The following is a 13,519-nucleotide window of genomic DNA, read 5'->3' as shown; positions in this document are numbered from 1 at the left end:
ACTGGAAGAGCCAAAGTTCACCTCAGGATAAAATTACATATGAAAATGGCTTGTTATGTGCAAGAGGTTGCTTGATATGCTAAAATATGCTCCAAGTGCAAGCCACAAACCACCACGTCCCACAAAAGCATCATGGAGCCTCTGCCCCAGAACCCAGTTCCGTGCAGCACTCACATGCGGGGACCTCTCTCAGAAGAAAACTCGCAGTGAAACACAACAATGACACGCTTGCCATCAGTAGGTACAATGGGCTTCTTCAGTAAGAAGTCTTCAACCTCTTCTTCCATGTGCAAGTTCACTGCACCCTATGAAGACAACAGAGACCCTTGGAACCTGCACGTTTCACACATGAAGTAATGATTCAGCAAGATGTAATGACTCATCAAGAGTGATCTTTAAGTCCACAAGACCAGTTTGTGATTTTTGCAGTTCTTCTGCACTTAGTACACTTAGTACACTACAGTGTACTAAGCCCAGTAGACCATCTGGCACCTGTATCTCAATGGAGCTTTGTGGGTCCGTACACATTCATCATACAGTAATGCACATGGGGACTGGAAACGGGCAATTCAAATATGACGATGGTACACTTTATAGGTAGTTTTATAAATTTGGGGATTTTCAAAAGCTACAAGACAATGGCAAACAGTACCATCGTATTTAAAGTACCTCCTTACTATATTTAAACACTATTAATCGGGTAAAACATTAAAATGGCAGGCCAGGCGCCATGGCTCACGCCTGTAATCCTAGCACTTTGGAAGGCTGAGGCGGGCAGATTGCCTAAGCTCAGGAGTTTGAGACCAGCCTGGGCAACATGGTGAAACCCTGTCTCTACTAAAATACAAATAAATAAATAAATAAATAAAATTAGCCGGGCGTGGCAGCGTGCGCCTGTAGTCCCAGCTACTTGGAAGGCTGAGGCAGGAGAATTGCTTGAACCCAGGAGGCAGAGGTTGTGATGATCCGAGATCATGCCACTGCACTCCAGCCTGGCGACAGAGCGAGACTGTCTCAAACAAACAAACAAACAAACGATTAAAATGGCAAAATCAGTTCCTTTCTTCTTGGGAACGTGTGTCCCAACACGCCCCTCCACCAGGCAGCTTGCTGAACAATCAACTTTGGAGGCATCACTAAGCCTGGCACAGACACCGGGACATGTTGCCAGAGATGGGCTTCTCATCAGGAGCCCTGGGGTGCTCAGACATTGGTACCCAAGCCTCTTAAATGCTACGAAACCCATTCTGGTCCCCCTGAATGACTTAAACATCAGTGGGTACCTCCTACAAGTGTCCTTGATAATGATGGTATGAGGGAGAAACATGAAGAGTAACTGTAGCACAAGGTGGTAGAGAGTATTGCAGACAAGGGAACATTCGTTAAGAGCACCCGGAATCAAATGCCTTCCACACTCACTGTATTGTTTTAAAATTCTAACAACTAGCATATGAGCTAAGTGGCCAGGTGTCACTGTCCTCCCCACTTTAAAACCACAGATCCTGTTTAGGGCTCCTTCTACAGCAAGTCTCAGGAATCCATACCTTGATGTGGCCTCCCTCGTATTCATATGGGTATCGACAGTCAATGATAACAAACTCTTTAATGAGGTTGGCAAACTTGCCATTCAAAACAGATGCCATCTGTTGAGAGAAAACGAAGGAGAATCAACTTTGACCGTCAGGAAAAACTAGATTCAAGTACCCAATGTGTGGTAGGTTCCAAAACGATGGACTTACAATTTCTGGAGAGATGTATTTTAAATCCTGATGTTTCCCAGCAACTGTATGAAAGAGATAACCCTTAAAAAGAAAAAAAGATACTTACAGAATCTGAAAGCTTATTCACACTTATACTGTTTTGTCTGGCTGGTAGGAGGTATCTTTTAAAAAACAAACATTAATGGCCGGGCACGGTGGCTCACACCTGTAATCCCAGCACTTTGGGAGGCCGAGGCTGGTGGATCACCTGAGGTCAGGAGTTCGACATGAGCCTGGCTAACATGGTGAAACCCCATCTCTGTTAAAAATACAAAAATTAGCCGGGCGTTAGCATGCACCTGTAGTCCCAGCTACTCAGAAGGCTGGAGTGGGAAAATCACTTGAACCCAGGAGGCGGAGGTTGCAGTGAGCTGAGATTACACCACTGCACTCCAGCCTGGGTGACAGAGCGAGACTCCATCTCAAAAAACAAACAAAGAAGCAAACAAACATTAGTTAGTACACACTAGTTACTCTTCTAGTTACTTCATTAACATCCTGACATTTAATTTTCACACAAAGCAATGAGGTATATTATCCCCATTTTGAGCACCTTATCCAAGGTTACCTAGCTAGTAAGGCAGATTTAAATAAACAAACCTCAGGTAATCTCATTTTTCTCCTGCTTTTGTCAAGAATCCACATGTCAGTAGTTAGACTGTGAACAGCACTTAAACATACAGATTTCACTTATTTACTGAGCACCTGCTATGTCCAGTATGGTGTGGGGCACTAGGGATAGGAAAAAAAGAGACCTAGCCCAGCCTTGAGGAGGAAGATGCGCACATTAGCAATTACTCATTAGGGTGACTGGCTGAGCCAAGAGTTCATCTATCCCCATGCATAAGCCCATTAAGACAAATATAACCAGGCCTCAATTCAAGTTGAAAATTCCACTGAGTGTGGTGGTGCATGCCTGTAGTCCCAGCTACTTGGGAGGCTGAGGCAGGGGGAGCACTTGAGGCCAGAAGTTCGAGGCTACAGTGTACTAAGATAGCATGTGCGAATAGCCACTGCACTACAGCCTGAGTAATATAGTAAGATGACATCTCTCCCTGCCAAACAAGAGAAGGTTCCAAAACTGAGGATACAGCTGGGTCTTTGCTTGTTCTCTTCATTCTCCCTGCTCCTTCGAAACCCATTTGGGCTGAAATATCAACAGCCCAAGCCCATACGTTCCCCAACCCCCTAGCCAAGACACACCCTTTTACTTCTCATGGCATGCCGTTTATGTTTACACCTCACTAAAATTTATTTCAGTCTACCATGTGGTACACGTAGTTCATGTCTCACTTCTCCAACCACATGCTAAATTCTTTGAGGGAAGGAAATGGATCTCATTTTGGAATCTCTGCCTAACACATAAAGGCTTCAATAAATGTTAACTAAATTAATGAATAAAACATTGATCTGGTAACCTTCAAGTCAAAATGTGATTAAAGAAGCTGCTATTGACACATTCCCTGTCCTAGCCTTGTATTTTACTGCAGCCAAGCCTTCATGTAGCATATCAGGCTATTAGAAAATCGTCCTCTAGACTTCCTGAAGGGCCTTTTCCCTCAATGGCCAAGCTTCTCTGAACGGAGAAATTCAGTCTCAATCCCGGACCTTCTAAGATAACCTTTCAACATGCAGACTTGTAGTGAGGCTACAGATTTATTTCTGCTTTATACTATCCTGCTAATTACTATTTTTATAATAACACAGTTCCCAGAGAGCCTGGTCTTTGGGTTACAATCAAGGTGGTTGGTGGACAGCTCCCTACCTAAAACTGCCCATCAGCTATAGTGATATCTACAGTCTCAGAAACCAACATATACCTGATCATGAGAAACTAAGTTTGCTTCCCTACCTTTAACATTCTTTTAACTGTGCTCTTTTGGAGGTATGCCAGGAACCACCCTGGGGAGGGAGACAGGCTGAGTGGGGTTCTAAATACCCACACTCCCTCCTACACTTGCCAGAGCAGCTCTGCTTGCAATTACCTTGGAGAAGTCTCCTATAAGGTCCCTTGGGTCATTGTCCAAAATGTTCTCAATGGTTCCTTTGGGGGAAGATGCCAGGGATAAAGACTGATGAAGAGTCTGTAACAAATCAAAGGTACAGAATGAGACAAGGGTTCTGAATGGAACTTCTGAAAACATTCACTTGGAGCATGTCTCGAGGAGACTGAAATGTTAATGCCTACATTTAGTAAGAAGTTTTTATTTTATTGAATCTGGAGTGAACAAAAACGAATGTGGGTTATTGACTAGGTCTCCTATTATTCCAGTGTGTAACCGAATTGCTCTGAAACTAAGTTTTCCTTCCTTCCTTTAAAAAAAAAAAAAAAAAAAAAAAAAAAATGGGGGGGCGGGTGGTTTGGCTCATGCCTGTAATCCCAGCACTTTGGGAGGCCAAGGTGGGTTAATCACTTGAGCCCAGGAGTTCCAGATCAGCCTGGGCAAGGCGGGTGAATCGGTTGAGCACAGGAGTTCCAGACCAGATCACAGAGCAAGACCCTGTCTACACAAACACACACACACACACACACACACAAGCCGGGCATGGTGGTGTGTGCCTGTAGTCCCAGCTACTTGGGAGGCTGAAGTGGGAGGATCACCTGAGCCTAGGGAGGTCAAGGCTACAACAAGTGGTGATGGTGCCACTGCACTCCAGCCTGGGTGACAGAGTGAAACTATCTCCAATAAAAGAGAAAGAAACAAGGGGGGTTAAAACTAGGACTAAGTTTAGAAAAAGTATGTCTTAGCTTTTTTTTTTAAAAGACAGAGTCTCGCTCTGTCGCCCAGGCTGGAGTGCAGTGGCGTGATCTTGGCTCACTGTAACCTCTGCCTCCCAGGTTCAAGCGATTCTGCTGCAGCCTCCAGAGCAGCTGGGACTATAGGTGTGTGCCACCACGCCCGGCTAATTTTTGTATTTTTAGTAGAGATGGGGTTTCACCATGTTGGCCAGATGGTCTTGAACTCCTGGCCTCAGGTGATCTGCCTACCTTGGCCTCCCAAAGTGCTGGGATTACAGGTGTGAGCCACCGCGCCCGGCCTACGTCTTAGCTTTATTCAATGAGAAGAGGAAGCCAGCTGTTAAAAAGGGGATAATCTGAGCAAAAGGATAATATTTGCAATACACAGAAACACATCAAATGTTTTAACCCATGAATTCCTGATTATTATTGAAAAACAATTATAAGTCTTGCTTTCAACTTTGGAAGATGCTTGGTAGGGCATTATTTGGAAACTGGCAAATAAAGAGATCCAATATTCATCCTGCCTTTCCCAAGGGTAACCACAGTGTTTGATGAGTGTAAGTTTCTCTTTATAGACATATTCTAGCTAATTAATGAGGAAAGAATGTAAAAACTGCAGTATCATCTTTCTGAAACCCTGGTGAAATGAAGTAAAAAATCTGGGCAGCAATCACCAATGGCTGCCTGGCACATTATACCTCCTGATCAAAGTAGACAAAATCATCTATGTGATATTCTTGCCAAACAAATAGAACCGGAATTCAATCCATCCTTTCCAGAGTTAGGTTAAGGCAATATAGGGGATAGAAGACAATGTCTGAAGACCCCACAGGACTGTGGGAACCTTTGCAGGACAAATGACTTGAGCTCTTCAACAAATAAAAATATGCAAGAGGGAAACAGATGGAGCACTGAAATCTGAAGAGTAAGAGATCTATTGACCAACTACAGTGTATAGACTTTATTTGGATCCAGATTTTAATAAATAAACTGTAAAAGTACTTAGGAGACAACTGCAGAAAACTGAACCCAGACTGGATATTTGACATTTGATAGTAAGAAATTTAGCTCTGCCGGGCGTGGTGGCTCACACCTGTAATCCCAGCACTTTGGGAGGCCGAGGTGAGTGGATCACTTGATGTCAGGGGTTCGAGACCAGCCTTGCCAACATGGTGAAACCCCGTCTCTACTAAAAATATAAAAAATTAGCCAGGAGTGGTGGTGGGCGCCTGTAGTCCCAGCTACTCAGGAGGCTGAGGCGGGAGAATTGCTGGAACCTGAGAGGCGGAGGTTGCAGTGAGCAGAGATCAAGCCATGGCACTCCAGTCTGGGCGACAGAGCGAGACTCGGTTTCAAAAAAAAAAAACACCCAGAAATTCAGCCCTGTATGACATGTTTGTGTGAGGAAAACACTCCACAAACTCAAAGTGCTTTTTCTTATTCCCTCACTCAACAACAACAGAAGACAGAAGTGCTGTTACCCCAGATATGAGGGGATTTCTCCCTACCAGCAAGCAAGCAAGCAGTTCTGCAGTGGAAAATAGCCGGGTGCCGTCCAATTCAATTCTGACACTATCTACCTGCAGAGTGTTAGATCAGGAAGTTGAGGGCCCAGTCCTCAAAACCGCACCACCCTTCAGACACCAGTTGGGCCTCTGGAACTTCTGATCTACGACCACCAGCTTTAAGTGGGGGTTCCCATGACCCCTTCTTTTGGTTTAATTTGCTAGAAGTGGCTCACAGAACTCAAGAAAACACATTTACCAGTTTATTATGAAGGATATTCAAAGGATATAGAAGAAGACATGCATAGGGTGAGGTATGGGAGAAGGGACATGGAGCTGCCATGCTCTCCTTGGGTGCCCCAACCTCCAGGAAGCTCCATGTGTTCAGCTATCCAGAAGCTCTCTGAACCCTGTGCTTTCAAGGTTTTAGGGAGGCTTCATTGCATAGAAATGATTGATTAAACCATTGGCCATGAGTGATCAACTTGACCTTTAGCCCCTCTCCTTTCCCTAGACATTGGAGGGTGGGGCTGAAAGCTCCAACCTCTAATCATGTCTCTGTCTTTCCAGTGACCAGTCCCACCCTGAAGCTATCAATCATTAGTATACAAAAAGATATGACCTTGGATATTCCAAAGATTTTAGGAGTTATATGACAAAAGGAGAGAAGACTAAATATATATTTCACAATATCACAGGTATGATAACTGTACTCTAGCAATGCTTGACATTTTCTCCACAATGGAATTTAAAATACTAAAAATTAAAATATATGAAAATAAACCAAAACATGAGGGCCAATATATATACAAAATAATTATTAACAGTATTATTTTATCCAAGAAAATTTTACAAATATGGAAATAAAAAGGTCAATCTCTATTATGGTAAAAGAAAATGAATATTCTGGCCAGGCGTAGTGGCTCACACCTGTAATCCCAGCACTTTGGGAGGACGAGGCGGATATATCACCTGAGGTCAGGAGTTCAAGACCAGCCTGGCCAACTTGGTGAAACCCCACCTCTACTAAAAATACAAAAAAAATTAGTTGGGCCTGGTGGTGGGCACCTGTAATCCCAGCTACTCAGGAGGCTGAAGCAGAGAATTGCTTGAACTGGGGAGATGGAGGTTGCCATGAGCCAAGATCCTGCCACTGCACTCCAGCGTGTCTCAAAAAGAAAGAAAAAGAAAATGAATATTCTTTTTTTTTTTTTTGAGATGGAATCTCACTCTATCACCCAGGCTGGAGTGCAGTGGCGTGATCTCTGCTCACTGTAACCTCTACCTCCCGGGTTCAAGCGATTCTCCTGCCTCAGCTTCCTGAGCAGCTGGGGATTACAGGCCCATGCCACCACACCCAGCTATTTTTTGTATTTTCAGTAGAGACAGGGTTTCACCATATTGGCCAGGCTGGTATGAAACTCCTGACCTCGTGATCCACCCGCCTTGTCTTCCCAAAGTGCTGGGGTTACAGGAGTGAACCACAGCACTCAGCCTGAATATTATTAAATATTGATAGATATTTTCTGACATGTATATAATGTAAAGTTTCATAAATGTTCTTGCCCTTATAACCCAGAATTTCATTTTTAATTAGAAATAAAAGGAAAATCAGGGGAAGGGAAATTCTAAATGTCCAGAAGGTGATTTATTCAATTATTTCTATTACACTTGTAAGTCAAAACACTATCAGCCGGGTGCATTGGCCTGTGCCTGTAGTCCCAGATACTTAGGAGGCTGAGGTGGGAGGACTCCTTGAGCCCAGGAGTTCAAGGCCAGCCTGGGCAACACAGTAAGACCTCTTTTCTACAAAAAATTAAAAAAAAATTTTTTTTAATTAACTGGGCATGGTGGTGCATGCCTGTAGTCCCAGCTGCTAGGGGGGCTGAGGCGGGAGGAGTGCTTGAGCCCCTGGAGGCTGTACTGAGCTGTGATCGTGCTACTGCACTCCAGCCTGAGCGACAGCGCTAGACCCTGTGCCCCCCACAAACAAAAAGAACAAAAACCAAAACCAAACAACTGTCCCAAAACAAAAATACTATGCAGTTATTAAAATATTCTAAATATTTTCTAAATATTCTAAATATTTAGAATAGTTCTAAATATTTAGAACAATACTTTAAAAACATTCATAAAGCATTAAAAACAAAAGCAGATATGATAAGGCAGTAGGCCTAAATGCTAAATGTTTTCCTAGCTGTCATCTCTCTAACCTTTTAAGACTGTGATGAGATTTACTTAAACCTTTTCATGCCACAGCAGTTCACCATTTTATAATGCTTAATACCAAACCTCAATATAAGGACAGTATAATGAAGGAAAAGCATAAAATAAACCAGTGTTTTGTGTGTCTAGCCACGGAATAAATAGAAAAAATAACACAAAGGACCATAGGACTTAGGCCCAGACAACCATGACACTAGCTCACCGATGTAAGGTGCTGTGTCTAACACCTATGATCCTGGCACTTTGGGAGGCCAAGGCAGGAGGATCGCCCTGAGCCCAGGAGTTTGAGACCAGCCTGTGCAACATGGCGAAAGCCTGTCTCTACAAAAAATACAAAAATTAGCTGGGTTTGGTGGCACACACCTATAGTCCCAGCTGCTTGAGAGGCTGAGGTGGGAGGATTGCTTGAGCCTGGGAGGTGGAGAGTGCAGTGAGCGGAGATCATGCCACTGCACTCCAGCCTGGGTGACAGAGAGACCCTGTCTCAGAAACAGGAAACAACAAAACAGCCTATACAACTATGAGCAATGCAATGAATTAACTTGAAGAATTAGACAGACAGGGCTGGGCGCGGTGGCTCATGCCTGTAATCCCAGCACTTTAGGAGGCCGAGGTGGGCGGATCACAAGGTCAGGAGATCGAGACCATCCTGGCTAACACTGTGAAACCCCGTCTCTACTAAAAATACAAAAAATTAGCTGGGCGTGGTGGCGGGCTCCTGTAGTCCCAGCTACTGGGAGGCTGAAGCAGGAGAATGGCATGAACCCGGGAGGCGGAGCTTGCAGTGAGCCAAGATCGCGCCACTGCACTCCAGCCTGGGCGCCAGAGCGAGAGTCCATCTCAAAAAAAAAAAAAAAAAAAAAGACAGACAGACCTTTATAAAAATCAAGTATTTAATAGGCCATGATAGGTCTGGATTAAAAGGAAATAAAATATCTATAATAAATGATAATAAAAACATTTCAGGTCAAAAGTTATGAGACAAATCTAAAGCAGTGGGAAATTCATAGATTCAGATAGATTTATCCAGAAATAAGAAAATTAAAAACGAATGAGTTAACCATTCAACTCATGAGCTGGAGACAGCAACACAACAAGCCCCAAGAAAAGCCTGCTCTCTCTAGGCAAAGGATGGCCTATTGAGGCAGAAGACTTTTAGACAATAATCATTCTACTAGTCAACACAGAAACAATTATGGCCAACAGCAAGCGGGGGCCACCACCTTTGCCCAGCTGTCATACAGTTCCCCAGTCACCACCCCACTGGGATGGAATGAACTTCTGCTCCCTCCCAGCAATAATGAGACAAGTTCCCACCCAAGGTGTCAATGGAGTTTGTGCTGGGGAACCCGGACTTCCACCCACACCTTTCTTGCAGTATCAGAGGAAGCCTGCTAAAATATAAGATTTACATAGACCTGAGACTCACAAATATACAGGAGACAATGGAAGAATCACTGGTCATACCAAGAACCAGAAAAATCCCAACTTGAATAGGAAAAGACAATCAATAGATGCCAACAACACTATGGATGGATGTTGGATTTGTCTTACAAAGATTTTAAAGCAGCCATCTTAAAAATGCTTCAACAGGCAATTATGAACATACTCAAAGCAAATGAAAAACCAACATGAAAACAGCCAAGTATCAGCCAGGTGTGGTGGCTCACACTTGTAATCCCAGTGCTTTGGGAGGCCAAGGCAGGAGGATCGCTTGAGGCTAGGAGTTCAAGACCAACCTGGGCAACATCGCTAGATCCCATCTCTATTAAAAGAAACACACACACACACACACACACACACACACACAACCCCACAAGACCCCAGCAAATCTTAGCAAAGAAAATAAATGAACCACTAAGTGGAAATTTTTAGAACTGAAAAATACAGTATCTGTGCTAGAGCAAAAAGGAACCTAGGAAACTAACCTCATGGGCCTTCTCTGGATTAGTTGACTCTTTGGGGCTGGCCCCAGACATGCTCTTCCTCCTCTTTGTATTTCCAGGTGGAGACTCCTCTTGAGATCGTTCTGGTCTCTTCAACACTGACCGAGTGCTGGAGCTACACAGGGAAGGGGAGTCAAACAGCTTGCTTCGATTGTCCTTACAGGAAAAAAAACAGACAGACCCAACTTTCATTAAAACCTGTTCACTTGAATGGTAAGACAAATAAACCAAAGGTTTCCTGGGATGATTTAAGATCAATTCTAAATTAGCAAACAGACACTGCCGATTCATCTAGTCCTAGCAACTCTCATAGGGCCTGGCACATAGTAGGCACTGAGCACTTAGTGCTCAATGAATACATAGCTGACATTATATAGAGACGAGCAAAACGTCCTTTGCCCTCACAAAAACTGTCTACATAATCCTGCGTCAAGAGAAGTGCGACCTTCCAGTCAGGAAAACATTTTTGGCTTACCTATCTTCCCCTCCATTTTATTACTTGCACCTTGCTTAATTAAGCAGCTCAACGGGTTTAAATACCCCACCTAAATCCAGAAAAGATGTACAGTAGCCAAGTTATAATAAAAATGGGGACATCATTGGTTAAGGTATAGTTAAGATGGTAAATTTGGAGGGAGTGGGGATGGGCAGACTAGCAAATGCCTTTCAAAATTGTGTTCAAAGTCTTTTTTTCTACTTGGTCTTTTAAAGACTAATTTCCCAGGCTGGGCGCGGTGGCTCACGCCTGTAATCCCAACACAGTGGATCACCTGAGGTCACAAGTTCAATACCAGCCTGGCCAACATAAAGAAACCCCGTCTCTATTAAAAATACAAAAAAATTAGCCAGGCGTGGTGGTGCTTGCCTTTAATCCCAGCTACCCAGGAGGCTGAGGCACGAGAATCAGTTGAAGCCAGGAGGTGGAGGTTGTAGTGAGCGAAGATTGCACCACTGCACTCCAGTCTGGGTGACAGAGCAAGACTCTGTCTCAAAAAAATAAATAAATAAATAAATAAATAAAGACGAATTTTCCAGAGTCCAAGGGAAGCCAATCTGACCAGTGGTAGCGAGAGTCAGCTCTCTAAACGCATCTCAGCCTATTCTCGACTCCATGTGTCTTGGCCTGGCTTTTCCTTCTGCACAGAATGTCCTTTCACATCTCAGTAAACCATTCATTTTCAAGTTGATGCTAACACTTCAATGTCACTTCTTTGAAATCTTCCTGATAGTCCCCAGTAGAATGGATCACTCCCACATCTGGTCCTATAGAGACCAGGGATTTTCTCCCTCTTTTGTCTGAAGTTTATTTTCCATTACAGCTCCCAGCAATGTTTAGTTTGTAATAACCATTTGTGGAAGACATTTCCCCACTATTAAGAGCTTACAAGCCCATGCTTATGATTTTAAAATCAAATCTATAAAACTAATAGCCACTTCCAAAATGTTCTCACATTTTATATAATTTTATGCCTATCAAAATGACCTGGTAAATTTACTCATAACATTTGTACTGGGTTAACATATTTTCTCAAAAGCCATGCACATGAATGCACTATAATCCGTAAGTGATCTCAAAACTGTAGCTTGGCTGGGCGCGGTGGCTCATGCCTGTAATCCCAGCACTTTGGGAGGCAGGTGGATGGATCACCTGAGGTCAAGAGTTCGAGACCAGCCTGGCTAACATAGTGAAACCTCGTCTCTACTAAAAATAACAAAAAAATTAGCCAAGAGTGGTGGCGTAAGCCTGTAGTCCCAGCTACTCAGAAGGCTGAGCCAGGAGAAGCACTTGAACCCAGGAGGCAGAGGTTGCAGTGAGTCAAGACTGCACCACTGCACCGCACTCCAGCCTGGGAAACAGAGGGAGACTCTGTCTCAAAAACAAAACAAACCAAACAAACAAATAAACAAAAAAACTGTAGCTCATTTGTCCTGTAATTATAGTTCAGGTTATTGATAATTAAAAAATATGAACTTATCAATTTAGATGTGTACCTAAGGGTGTATATCTCTGAATATACAGGTGTATATACCTGTGTAGGCACATTCTTGCTTCTAACTTTGAAAATATTCCTATGATGAAAACACGAATCTATAGCGTGTGTGTGTGTATATATATGTGATTTTGAATATATATACACACATACACTATAGATTCTGTATCTACATATACTATGCTTTCTGTTTGAAAGTATCCCTGATGGAAACACAAATCTATACTGTGTGTGTATGTGTGTATATATATATTATATTACTTTATATTATATATATAATATATATATTATATTACTTTATATTATATATATAATATATATAATATGTAATTTTCAAAATTGAAAATATCTACCTGAAAATACCCAGCCTCAGGAAGGTATTTTCAATGAAAAAAAAAAAAAAAAAAAAAAAAACATCCAGCCGGGTACAGTGGCTCATGCCTGTAATCCCAGCACTTTGAGAGGTCGAGGTGGGCAGATCACCTGAGGTCAGGAGTTCGAGACTAGCCTGGCCAACATAGTGTAACCCCGTCTCTACTAAAAATACAAAAATTAGGTGGGTATGGTGGCAGGCACCTGTATTCCCAGCTACTCGGGAGGCTGAGGCAGGAGAATCACTTGAACCTGGGAGGCAGAGGTTGCAGTGAGTCAAGATTGCACCACTGCACTCTAGAATGGGCAATAAGAGCGAGACTCCGTCTAAAAAAAAAAAAAAAAAAAAAAAAAAAAAAAAAAAAATCCTGTTGCTTGTCTAATTTTATGCTAGGTTCTGTGGAATATAAATGAGAATAACCTAAAAAAAGTAAAGTCTTCAGGCTAAAGGTTTCAGATAGGCTTTTTTCAAACTAACTAGATGGTAAAAGCTAGGAATGACCATGGTCCCTCCTAACCCACACTCCTTATAGATCAGGAGACATGCAGAGAGATATCATGACTAAAGGTCATAATTTGTAGGTAGCCAAAGTGAGGCCTAAAACCCAGATCCCCAAATCCTATCATTCATTTCAATCTTTGGCTATACTCAACTAAGGACTACTCTGTCCAGTGACCCAATCACTCAGGGCTTCCTCCAGACACACTAGAACAACTCACAAGGTTTGCAGTTCTCATGACGAGAGGAGCTGTCCAGAGGCTTGCCATGCACGAGGGGGTCTCCTCCTCATTCTAAAGAAACAGAAAAACTGATTTTAAAAAGAGCCTGTAGAGACTAACATTTGTTTAAGTGCTTTAGGTGTGTTTCTCCCTGAAGAATACCAGACAGGCCTGGATAGGAAGTATCCTTAATGTACCATCCTATACCGTTCTGATTTCATATTTCTTGCATATAGACTGTTAGTTAGCTCCTTCA

At 42.9% G+C, this 13,519-nt stretch overlaps 1 protein-coding gene across 5 annotated transcripts in view; it reads right to left on the bottom strand.

Moving 5' to 3' along the window:
• Positions 1 to 13,519, bottom strand: part of CDC25A (cell division cycle 25A) — a 31,375-nt gene that overhangs the window by 6,981 nt on the left and 10,875 nt on the right. For all 5 annotated transcript variants that reach the window (XM_009239075.4, XM_054550872.2, XM_002813801.6 and 2 more), the window contains 6 exons: positions 13,264 to 13,335; positions 10,163 to 10,336; positions 3,746 to 3,844; positions 1,740 to 1,802; positions 1,545 to 1,643; positions 175 to 305 (listed from right to left, as the gene is read on the bottom strand). In XM_009239075.4, the coding sequence (XP_009237350.1) occupies positions 175 to 305; positions 1,545 to 1,643; positions 1,740 to 1,802; positions 3,746 to 3,844; positions 10,163 to 10,336; positions 13,264 to 13,335 (638 nt within the window). The remainder of the gene's footprint in view (positions 1 to 174; positions 306 to 1,544; positions 1,644 to 1,739; positions 1,803 to 3,745; positions 3,845 to 10,162; positions 10,337 to 13,263; positions 13,336 to 13,519) is intronic.

Source organism: Pongo abelii, chromosome 2, assembly GCF_028885655.2.
Source record: "Pongo abelii isolate AG06213 chromosome 2, NHGRI_mPonAbe1-v2.0_pri, whole genome shotgun sequence".
Lineage (NCBI taxonomy): Eukaryota > Metazoa > Chordata > Mammalia > Primates > Hominidae > Pongo > Pongo abelii.
Note: the sequence above shows the minus strand (reverse complement) of the source record. Positions and strands in the feature narration are given on the sequence as shown.